The sequence below is a fragment of the Carcharodon carcharias genome, chromosome 4, assembly GCF_017639515.1.
Source record: "Carcharodon carcharias isolate sCarCar2 chromosome 4, sCarCar2.pri, whole genome shotgun sequence".
NCBI classification, from domain to species: domain Eukaryota; kingdom Metazoa; phylum Chordata; class Chondrichthyes; order Lamniformes; family Lamnidae; genus Carcharodon; species Carcharodon carcharias.
The window spans coordinates 94,905,536-94,918,305 of NC_054470.1; the positions used below are offsets into that span (position 1 = coordinate 94,905,536).

At 39.4% G+C, this 12,770-nt stretch overlaps 1 protein-coding gene across 12 annotated transcripts in view; it reads left to right on the plus strand.

Moving 5' to 3' along the window:
- The window catches only part of LOC121276898 (receptor-type tyrosine-protein phosphatase delta), a 612,167-nt gene that overhangs the window by 490,635 nt on the left and 108,762 nt on the right, over window positions 1-12,770 (plus strand). For all 12 annotated transcript variants that reach the window (XM_041185518.1, XM_041185525.1, XM_041185519.1 and 9 more), the window contains one exon: window positions 4,627-4,717. In XM_041185518.1, coding sequence (XP_041041452.1) covers window positions 4,627-4,717 — 91 coding nt within the window. The remainder of the gene's footprint in view (window positions 1-4,626; window positions 4,718-12,770) is intronic.

Consider the following 12,770-nt stretch of genomic DNA (forward strand, 5'->3'; position numbering starts at 1 on the left):
CTCAACAGTTATAAATTGTGTATATATGGGAATTCTTATTGGAACATTTTCACAATATAAAAACCCTCCCAGCCTGTCAACACACTGTAGTTGTCGGCCTCCTACATTATTATTTCAGGTACTTGCCACTTTTTCAAAACAGCAATAGCTGACCATCAATTTTTAGTTTGCTTACAAATTCAATAATCCCTCAACAATTTTGTACATTACCCAACTACCATCCTTCTGGGTCCCTGTTGTCACTTTCTTGACACCGCTATTGTTTGCTCCCTATCCATCATGGGGCCTGTTGCCACCAAAATTCAGGGCTTGGGCCCACTGCGTATGTTCTCTTGGCCATTGCTGTTGGCAGTTGGGCCCTCGCCTTTTCCTATACCCACCCTCAGTTTATAAAGATGCCTGGCATTCACTGGTGTAGCCTCTACCCTCCCCGGCCCGAAATGCCACTAAAAATCAAGCTCTGGTCTAACTGCTGTCCTATCCATGCTGCCCCACTTTGTGGACTCTCTCCTGTCCTTTCTTTCCTCTTTTTTGAGCTAATTTATTTCTCCTTTGATTAATGTTCATAATTTATAATACAATCAAGATTGATTCTCTATTAGATGCTCACTTAGCTTATTTCAAGTTCCTGGTATTATTTAAAATATTTGTATTCCAGTTATTTCTATTATTTTCCATAGTTATTTAGTAAATTTTGGAATAACTGCTCAATCTCCTAATTTTATGCATTGCATTTTCAATTTCCTGTAATTTTTGTTCATGACTATCAGTCAAAGTTGCTGTTTCTATCCTTCACTAAGGAATGCAATTTGGGGCAACTGCATTCTATTCAATAAGCTCTTTTTAATAAACTTGCACAAACTTGCTTGATTAAAGTGAGTCACATGACCACCTTACACTTTTTTGTTTAATTATACTAAAAGAATTTTGTATCAACCCTACTCTGTTAAATATCTGCCAATGTCACTTAATTTAGAATTTTCTAGAATGGGAGGAAACCATTGTTGTAAATACCCATTGCTTTTATTTACTGGATAATTATTTTATGGGGAGGGTTCACTTACTCCAAATTCTTATCAGTAATGCTGTCGGAAATTCACTAGTAATATAATGAGTCTTGAGGATAGTATATATCAGTCTTTCCCAATAGACTTGGTTGATCCAAGTCCTATTGTTGTTAACTAGTAAGGCTTCTGAATTGAGGAGCAATATTGTAATTACAGTATTTGCCCCCACTCCCCACAGCACCACCTAACTTTTATTTTGGTTGGTGTTTTAAAGTGGCTTGGTGGAAACAAGGCTGATGCAAAGTTCCCCACAGTTCCCCACAACCACCCCCACCATGCTACACTCCCCCTACCATCCTTCCCCCAGCTTACCTCCTCAGCAATTTTGACAATGACGTCCCTCTGACAGGAAGGTACAATTAACTTTGAAATTTTAGGAATAAAATCTTGAGTTGCGCACTTGGTATTGCTGAGACATTCTAATTTGAAAAAAAAGTTACTGACTTCAACACTACCCATTATGGGTAAAACCCAGTCACCTTTTCATCTTCCTTGGGTGAAACATCTGTTTATAATGATAAAAAAATTATGAGGAAAATAGGAGGCTACTGATTAAAATCTTTAAATAGCAAATTTCATGGCGGCATTCTTCTGTACACTTGAACATAAATATGTGCACCCCGAAATAGCTGGAATGGCACGTTGTGCAGTGCGCAAAATTGATTTGACTTTTACCTCACCAGCCACAAATTGTGGGAACGTTCAAACAATAATGACATAACGATATCAACATTGCATCTAGGCCCTCAGGAATGCTATGCCCAATGGTTTATCTCCTTAACTAATGAAACAAAAGAGTAGAGAAGAAACAGTGATCAACAATGAAGTAAATAAGGAAGAGTCAAATTAGAGATAGAAACAGAAGTGAAGTGAGGCAACAAGGATTTGAATAAGAAACAAAAAAAAAGAAACCAAAAACAAAAATTAATAAAAAGAATTTAAAAAGAACAAAGAAGTAGAAAACATTCTAACTCAGTTAATTGTCTTTTGGGCCTTGAGAAGTTATGAATGAATAGCAGGCTCAGTGTGCAAAAAGTATAAACATTCTTTAATAATGACGTATTATGATCAGGAGGAGTAGAACAGTTTCATGGGAACATAGGACAAAAAAAAGACCAAGATCCATCTGGATCACCTACTACCATCCTGGTAGTGGCATGATACAACTAATAGAAGTGTGGCTGGCACAAAATTACTGTCACAATAGATTTTAAAAGTTTGGAAAGAAACCTACGAGAGCAACTGTGGAAATGAGGCCTCGTAGTTTCAATGTTCCCTTTCTGGACTACCAAGGTTGAGTGGCATGTCAGGACCATCAAGCATATGATTAATGGGGTGCTTGAGACATGAATTACCAACCCTAAATAGATGCAGTGAGTTAAAAATGCATTAATGACGTAAATCCAGCAATTTCATGACACACAACTAATTTCTATGGGAGGCTCACAGTGTGATTGCAATTTTTCCTGTTCTGTCAAGGCTACTGGTGCAGTAGTGCAAAGCATGCAGTGCCTCCTTATGGAGAATTAGAACTTATGGTGCATCTTGTCTTCGCCACAAGTCAATATATTTCAGAAATGTCTGGACCGTTGGTGTCAAGATTGAAATAAAGATAGTTCTCATGTTTCATGACATGACTGTTGCTAAAGGAGAGATTTGAAGAATGATGACTTGTTTGTGAACCAATAACTAGCAAGGGTGTTGAACATTGCAGCCTTACACCATTTTACAAGGTAACAAGCATCGTTATGGAGGAAAAAGAACTCCTTATAAAAACAAAAATAAGAATAGAACTGTTAGGTTTGTGGGAAAGAGTCATTCTATTTACCTAGCTCTTTGTCTCTGCATGTAATATGTATGTCTACACAAATTGCTTACTGTTTCAATAAAGTGCCTTTGCAATGCTATTTTATCACACCAATATAAGGATTGTACTTCACTGACTGTTTTGTTTGAAAAGTAAGAATTATTTTCCCAGAATCTCTGCTGCTGGGAGAAGAAAGGTTAAGTGTGCTTCCTTTGCAGCACTATTTGCCTTTTAATAACAGTTGACAGTTGCATTGCAACTTCAAGAACCAGCTCTATAATTTGACTCTATCTTGTGTAATCAACAGTCAAGCTGGTGTGAGGGCCCACCAAAATTTTGAGATGTTACTTGCCGATTATCAAATGGCAGTTAAGAAATATGTCATAACTCATGGCAAAAAATGTATAGCCTAATTTTTTTTTATATGGCACCGTTAACGTGTTAAAATGGATTATCAATTTGATACAGCCCATTTTGCAAGACCTCCAAGGATAATTTCAACAATGCCACCCAATATCTCCATCATCAACCATACTGGCAATGTCTTTTATTAAAAGACAAATAGTGCTGCAAGGGAAGTACACTTAACCTTTCTTCTCCCAACAGCAAAGGTTCTGGGAAAATAATTCCTGCTTTTCAACTAAAACAGTCAGTGAAGCACAATCCTTACATTGTTGCGATAAAATACCAATGCATAGACACTTTATTGAAACAGTAAGCAATTTGTGTAGACATACATATTACACACAGAGACAAAGGACTAGGTAAATAGAATGACACTTTCCCACAAACCTTATGCCTAAAGTGGCTTCACATAGGCACAATGGAGAAAAAAGGACATGAAGCAAAGAAAGGAGCTATTAGGAGAGGTGACAGGAAGCTTGGTCAAAGAGGTGGCATGGAAAGAGGGTGTTAAGACAGGTGAGGTTTTGGGAGGGAATTTCAGAGTGTGGGGTCTTGGCAAAAAAAGTGCACAGCCGCCATTGGTGTGACAAAGGAAATGGGGAAATGCAAAAGAGGCCAGAGTTCAAGGGATTGGTGGGTGTTGTAAAACTGGAGGAGCTTAGAGATGTAGGGAGAGATGTGGCAATGATTGAATTTAAAAATGAGAGAATTTTAATTTTGAGGTGTTAAAGCACTGGCAGCCCATGTAGGTCAGTTAGACAGGGGTGATAGCGCAGGATAGAATACAGGCAGCACACTTTGGATGACCTCAAATTTAAGGAGAGCGAAGGGTGGGAGGTGGCCTGGAGAGTGGTCAGACCTCGACGTGACTAAGATGTGAAACATTGTATCTGCAGCCAAAAGGCTGAAGTAGGGCAGAAACAGGCAATTACAGAGATGGTCATTGCCGGTATTGATGGTTGACGATTGGTTGGCGTTGTTGAAATTATTCTTGGAGGTCTTGCAAAATGGGTTGTATCGAATTGATACTCCATTTTACACTAGCCTGATTTTATTTCACATTGATTTTAGCAGGAAAAGGAATCTCGGAGTTGGGAGGGGTTGGGGAGTGGGTGTGAAATAGGCAGCCTGTTCTGTCCAAAAAAATATTTCATCCCCAGAATGGAAAGCTCTATCCAGGTCAACTGGGATGTTGAGGTTCCAAACTGTCAGGTTGAACCTGGGATAGTGATAGTATCCATATGTTGTGAATATATTCATTTTGGAACAATGGTTTGTTAAGAAAATTGTCACATTGGACGACAGACATTTTTGACATTATGAATTACTTGTTCTTTTTTTAAACAGAGGCTACTATATAATTGTTGTGCCTTTGAAGAAATCCCGTGGAAAATTTATCAAGCCCTGGGACAGTCCTGACGAAATGGATTTGGAGGAGGTATGTGCACAGCTGGTACACAATTAAGTGGCTCATAACAAGAAGGGGGAGAAAAAAATAGTAGCAATCAAGTTAATTGTGTGCTTGCGTGTGGCAACTTCTGCTTGTATTTCTGTGTATATTTTGCTATTTACTGAAATGAGTTCCAGAATTTGGACTGGCAGCACCTTGTAAACCACAGTCCTGTTGTGCAAAAATGGGTATTGTATTTCACCAAACAGATTTTTCTTTCTTTCATTAAGATGAGAAATGCATGTAACAATAGTAATAAATCAAGAGAACATGACACAACTTAAAGTTATGAAGTAAGATTCGAGAAGTTAGGACTGTTTTCTTTAGAGAAGAGAAGGCTGAGAGGAGATTTGATGCAGCTATTCAAAATCAATAAGGGTCCTTGGACAGAGTAGATAGGGAGAAACATGAAAGGATTTGGGAACAAGAGGACACAGATTTAAAGTAACTGGCGAAAGAAACAAAAGCAACATGAGTAAAAGCTTTTTCATGCAGCGAGTGATTATGGTCTGGAATGCACTGCTGGAGAGTGTGCTGGAGGCAGGTTCAATCAAGGCGTTCTAAAGGGAATTGGACTGTTATCTGAAAAGGAAGAATATGCAGAGTTACGGGGAGGAGGTGGGGAAATGGCACCAGATGAATTACTCATTCGGAGATTCGTTGCAGACATGATGGGCCATATGACTTCCTTCTACGCTGTAACAATTCTGTGATTTGCTGTCATAAAAAGCACGAGAAAGTGGGACAGATAACCTTTTGACCCCTGTTCCTGCAGCAGACTCTGCATAACTTGCACCATGAAGCACTGTCTTAATTTATTTCATGTTCCTAGAGGAGTGAATAACCATTGGTAAATTTCCAAGATAAGAAAAAATTGTAAATTCGCTCCTAACCTCATGAAACAAAACTCCCGGATATCAGTCTTTAACATGATGCAACCCTGATTTGTTGCATTCCACATGTTACATTCCTAGCCTTACCGATAGAAATAACCTATAGGCCCAAATCTTCCAATGCCCAGAGCAGCAAAATCTGGACTTAAGCCTGTGTTGCACACCGGAACCCTAAGGTTAAGTCCTGGCACACACCCATGTGTTGTAATAGCCTGGGAAGTTTAAACTTCCAATGGGTTGATTTGTCCTAACAGGACACCATGCAAATGTCTCCGACATTGAGTTCAATGTTAGAGATTTGGGCCAGATATGCGGGACTTATCCTGAAAATGTTATGCTGGTTAATACCTAGTCAAGCTCAAAGATTAGCCAGTGTAACTGAACAGACCACCACAACCAAACCCGGCCCCACCCCTGCCATCATCACCCCAGCCAGACCCAGTTCTCTCTCTCACCTCCATCCCCAACTCGACATGACTACCCCCCACCCCACCCTGACCTGGCTGCACACCCCCGACTCAACCCTCCCCAACCTGACCACCCTCCCTAACTTGACAACCTAACACCCCGGCCCATCTACCCATTCAATCCAATCCAAGCACCCCCCCCCAAGACCCAAACTCTCCACCCCACCCCCGACCCGACTATTGCGTTCCCCCTGAACTGACTAACCCCACCACCCACCATCCCACCATCCCCCTTTCCGCCCCAATCCTCTAAACAGATGATCTGGGCCATATTTGATCATCCTGCTTGTACTTATCCATATTGCGTTAAAAAGATTAATGGATGAGTATTTATTTCATACAAAGGAAAAGCTGAGAAATCAACAAACATGCTTTCCATTCATCAAGTTTGTTCATTCAGCAACAATATGTAATTGACTCTATCATAGACTTTACTGTATCCACTTAATTTTCAAAGACAATTATTCAAATCTATAGAAATTGCATTATCTTCACATACCACCTGTCTAACCCTGTTCTGTTGCACTCCACAGATACCATTTCCAACAGTGTGGCAACCATTAGTCCACATTTTTCAATCAACAGCATCTTAACTTTGGTGATAACACTTCAAAATAAATGAGCATTTAAATCGAGGCTTTTTTGTTTGTTGGAGTATTTAATCATCCCGGTTTATACTTCCCTCAACCATGTATTTATTCAGTCGCTTTTGAAAGAGTTAATCAGAATAGTATCAACTGCTTTTGCTAGAAGATTATTCTACATATTCATTTCTACAGGGACAAATAGCTTCCTCCAATCTCTAGTCACGTTGTGGATTGTTAACCATAAACATCTGTCTTCCTATTTCTGTGCTTACTCTCAATAGACCATTTAAAACATCATCAATACCACTCAGCATCTCACAGATATGGATCATGGGCCCTCTCAATTTTCTTTTCACTAAAATGAAAATAAGTTAAATTCAGCAAGTCCTACATCATAATTTAGAGCTTTCTCCAATGCTCTTATGATTGTAGGCTGGAATAAATTATACACATTGTGTCCTTAACAATGACTAATACAAGTCTAGAATTACTTATTTTGGCTTCTTATCTATTGCTTTTTTGCTGTCATCTACTATTTGATTAGCTTTGTTCATAAACACTTCATAATGACTAGAAACATTCCGTAAATGACATATCATCAGGCTTAAACAATTCCCTCCTCTTCCATTACTAATGGTCACTCTTTTGTTTTGTTCATCCATTTTGCTGTTTCGCATTCCAATGTGCACAGCTTCACATTTGTTTAAGTTGTAGTCTAACTTCCATTCTATAGGCCATCTGCTTAATTGAGGCAGATACTTTTAAATGCCGATCATCTCCCTTATACTTGTCACGCTGCCATGCAGCCGGATATCATCAGCAAACATTATAATATTACAATCAGCATTCTATAGAAATAGTGTGAACAGCAGAGTCCCCCAGAATAGAACTCTGAAGAATTCTGCTATTCCAAGCAAAGCTTTTTCTATTTATCATAACTTTTGATTTCACAATACCATGCCAGTTTTCATTCCAGTCAGCTAATTTGCCATTAATTCCATCCACTTTTAACCCTCTTAGATGTGGAACGTTATTAAAGGTTCCCTGAAAATCAGCATAAATTCAGACAACTCTAGAAGTTTTATGAGGCAGGGCCAGTCAAATCTGTGCTGACCGCTTCTTAAGACCTTTGTGCTCTTCAAATAAGCCTGAGTAGCATCCTGTATAAAATTTGATCATTTTGTGTGCTGTAAGTGTTAACTATGGCTGACTGATCTGTAATTTTTAGCTTCATGCTTTACTGTTTTAAATAGTAGGATAACGTTCTTTGTGACACTCAGCTAACCCCAGTGTTTCTGGTGATGGTAATGAGTCATAGCCCCCGAGGTTGTATAGTTTAAAGGGCATCACGTTACATCAAGCCTGGGTAAGGCAAGGAGGGAGCGCTCCATGAGCTATCATTGTCGGTACAGGGATTGAACCCATGATGTTGGTATCATTCTGCACCACAGTCTTGCCATAGCGAACTGAGCTAATTGACATTGCTGGCCCTACTAAGCATATTTACTAGGGCCTGACATATTTTGTCCTTAATTTTTATTGAGGACACTTGCCCAGGTCCCTGGTAAACATTTCATTCTGAGCTTCCTCATAACATATGCTTTAGAAATGATACTTGTATTATGGATTGTTTGAGCCAAAACAACTGAATCTGGGATTTGAACACTGGCTTCATTTGTGAATAACTGGTTTGTTTTAATATATCTACAATTTCATGATAGGTTACAATATTTCTTTCTAGTGTTTGGGGGTCGAGTGATGGGGGTTAGAATTTCTAATATTTTCTTGCATGAGTCTTGTTATACTTGTCCTCCAGTTCTTTAAACAATTTAAATTACATAGCCTGCTAATAGTTGCATTATCAATGTCTTTAATCATTTTAAGGACTTGGATCATGTCTCCTCTCAATTTTCTTTTCTTTAGTGAGAACAAATTCTACATGCAGTACAATAATAAAAATTCTTTCCAGTTATACTCTGCCACTAATTTGTTTTTTATATACTTGAGTGACTCTTTTGACTTGTACTTTCTACACAGTGCTGCTTAAAAGAAATATTACCTTTACCTTTCTGTGCAAAGTATAGTTTATTTTGGCTAAAATACAAAAAATCTTCCATTCTAAGACTATTCCAGGGAGCAGAACACCAAAGCAGCATTCAATCTATATAATTGTTGGGTCTGACTGCATTGCTCCAGTTATCAGGAGAATAGGGGAGGGAGAACTTAGGACTATGAGTCACATCTCAATGGTAGAGGACTGGAGTAGGTTCCCTGCTGTCAAAGCACACTAGATTGGAAGGCGGTGTATGATTATCCCTTTTGGTTGGGAGAGACATGATGGATGGTGCCTGCTGTGTCCCTTTCTGTGGACCACCAGGATTCATGCCTCCTCATTTTCTGTCGCCCAAGCATCAATTATTTCAAGTTCCCATGTTCTTTATCAGTAGATCAAACTCAAGTGGGTGGTATTCTTTATGAAGCTGTAGACATGCTTGTTAATTCAGTGGTGTATGTGTATATCCCTCGAGCCTCCCTATACAAAGACACCAGCAAGTACCTTTCATGGTAACATTTAATATTCTGTGACAATTATATAAAACGCATTTCCTCTTTAAGTACATAAACTTCTTTAAAGCTATCTGTTCTTGAGCTATGAAGAGGCATCCGTTAATCTGAATGAGTAGCAGGAGGTGCTTGGAGCTTGAGGGCTTGTGTCAGCATAGCAGTGTCAGAAGTGGCAGCCCTAGTTTAGTACCAGGCTCCTTTGAATAGTTTTCTTAAACGATCATAGAATAACAACAGAACTAGGTTGTGTTTTTTTATCAAAATAAATAATTAATAAGGCCATTAGAGCACATCACCCTAAAGAATTTTTGAAGAACTAGAAACATCTGCCGACATATTTGAAGTAAACACAGTTCACTTGTTTCAGTTTAGTTGAAAAGTACTCTAAATTAAAGCTCTGTTCCCTTCCAAAACAAAATGTAAGTACATGTGAGTTTATGAATAATCACCAAAATTATCGTTCACCAATCAAATCAATCTGAAATGCTGGTCTTGAATCACAGAGACTCATGTCTCAGTCTAGACAAGTAGTACAGTGCTTCAGAGTCTTTGGCTGCGTATTTTGTTACTTAGCAACAAAAGATATCTTTCAAAAAAGCATTATTAAATCTAAGTGTATGTGCAGACTGGCAGTGATAATTTTCATGGTTTTAAATCAACGAATATTGTTGAGTTGGTGGGGAAACACCTATTTATTAAAAATTCATACCATTTGTTTATGACTTCTATGCTTCACTCTTTAGGCTGGAGAACTGTTCTGCAGTTCATTTACAGTGCACAGGGGGATGGGGCCTCATGCCCACCCTCTCAAAGCAGTGAACTTCCTCAGTAAATATGTAGAGATTCTGTCAGTTAATACTGACAATGATTTTGTTCTTTTGCTCTTTTGATTCCATTGTATTGATGCGTATTATTTGCTCTGATTATTAGCACTAAAGATAAGTTCCAGCTGAAGTCACTCTGTGATGTAAATGGTGAACTTGTTTTTACGTTTGTATGGAATTCTTCATTTTCCTATTTTAACAAAAGTGTTCATCGATGTGCCTTTGCTAAAATAGCGGAGACGTCAGTATATACAAATACATAAATAACTAATAGAAATAACAAAAGATTTGCGTTATATAGTACGTTTCATGACCCCTCACGTCTGAAAGTGTTGTTACAGGCATAACTATTTTTAAAAAAGTGTTCACTGCTGTAGCGTAAGAAACGCAGCAGCCAGTTTGTGTGCAGTAACGTCTCACAAGCCACAATGAGGTAATATCCAGATAATCTGTCCTTTTAGGCTCAGGTTGAGGGATGCATCATGGACAGGAGACCAAGAGAACTCACCTGCTGTTATTCTTATGCAACACGCATATTTTATTTCCACATGAGGGGCAGGTCAGGTCTTGGTTCATCCAAAAGATGGCAGTCCTAACAATGGAACACTCCCTTAATGATGGGCTGGAGTTTCAGCCTTGATTTTACCCTCCAGTCTTTGGCATGGGATTTGAGCCACTGCCATCTGACTCAGAGATGAGGGTCCTACCGCTGAGCCAGAGGTGAAACTGTAACACACACAGCAGCACACCATCACACCCACACAAATACACCATCACATGCTGGGGGGAGTTCTGTGGGACCTGCAAGAATAAGGAAGGTAGCTGGCGGGGTGATTTAATTAGGCAGGAACCAAAATTTTGTTTTCCTGATGACAAGTTTAAATTTAGAGATTAAGTCAGTGGCGTGTTTGAGGCAAGTCGGGCCTTATGTCATCATCCCATGGCAGGCTCCTACTTGTAGTACATTTGCATGCCATGAATACCCATTATATTAAAACACTCTATAATTATAAGATTAAGATTAGGTCAGCAGCGCAGAGAATCTCGAGGCACCTCATTCACGTTCATTTAAAGGTAGCATGCATTGGTCAGCTTTATGTCGAAGGTCAGCGGTTTTCCTTGTTTAAACCTGCAGCACAAGGGGAAGAGAGAGAGAGAAAATGGCATTGAGGCTCCAGATGGGCAGGGCAGGCCAGGAGTGGTGGTGGTGGGTGGAGTAGGGTCAGAAGCATTACACAGTGGAAGGGGGATCCAGAGGAGGACTGAGGGTAGGGTTGGGGGCATGGAAGAGTGAAGTGGGAAGGGCCTGGTGTCCTGGGTGTGGTGGGGAGGTGGTGCTGGGGGGCAGTCAGTCAAGGTAAGAAAATGAGGAACCTAAAGGGTGAGCTTGGTATTGTCCACCTGTGGGTCCATCTCAGGGTGTTGGCTAGCAGAATCCTGACAGGCTTTGAGTTAAACTACAATATTTCAATCATCCTAATGGAGAGTAAGCTTGGACAATGTCCTTCATAATGCATAAAAGGGAGGGCCAGTTCAGCCTGCAAGTTCAGCCAAGTCCTACAGAGTGTCAAGTACAACACTGGACAGTAACATCAGCATTGAATAAAGAGTAAACTCAAAAACAGAACATTGTTTCTTCCACAATAAAGAAATGTCCCTAAATCCGCTGTAACCATCAATGCATGCCAACCATGAGCCACTACATGTAGATCTCTGACTAAGCTAGTCTCAACAAATAATGATGATTCACATATGAATAAAGTGAACCCAATATAATGTGAACTTTTTGCAAGTGAAATTTAAATTTGAAAAACACCCATGCCACCTTTGTGCTCTCAATAAATTTTATGTTAATGACAACGGAGTTGGGTTGGAAAGCTGTGGCTGTTACATAAGCCTTCCTGTTTGACCAGGATTTTCTTTTATAGCCCGCCTGTACCTGCTGCATTGTTAGCTGCTGGCGGGTTTCACCAGTGAAAAGCCTCGCTGCTGCTTCATCATACATGTCTCCTGTGCACACCGCCGGTACTTTAAATTTTAACTGGAATTGCGTGGGAACCGGCAAAAAGCAAGAATGGAAGCAGTGTCCCCTTTGGATTCCGCCATCAGGAACAGTGTGCCATGGTTAAAATTCTGTCCATTATCTATCTTTCTTTCTTTCTCTCTCTCTCTCTGTCTCTCTCACATACACACAATGATGGTGGAAACTCCGATGACCTTCTTCTCAGCCATTTTATTACTATTAATTTTAATCGATCAACACCTCAACAAAAAAAAAGTAGTCAAAAGTTGTGTTCTATAAGAAGGTTAATTTTTTATCCACAAATATCATTAGCGCTGATTTCCAGGTAACAGTAGTGGCCACAATTTTGCAGTCAGCATCGGTGATGGTTCTGCTGTTGACCTAGCTTCGCACAAAGATTTAGTGGGCCTTCAAGCATCAATTTCCCCTATTCTGGTGTGATTTTCAATATGGCACCATCTATAGGGAACTCACACATGGTGAAGTTAGCAAACGGCTGAGTAGCCAATCAAGCTGAAGAATTCTCATAGACAGCAAATCAGAGAATATAAAGGGTAGATTATAATTTATTTTGCTTTCAGTGAAATAATTAAAATGAAGATTGAGACATACATGCACTTGCGATTACTGTAAAAAAAAAACTATCATGCACTTTAAAAAAATAATCTTTATTATTTTAAAA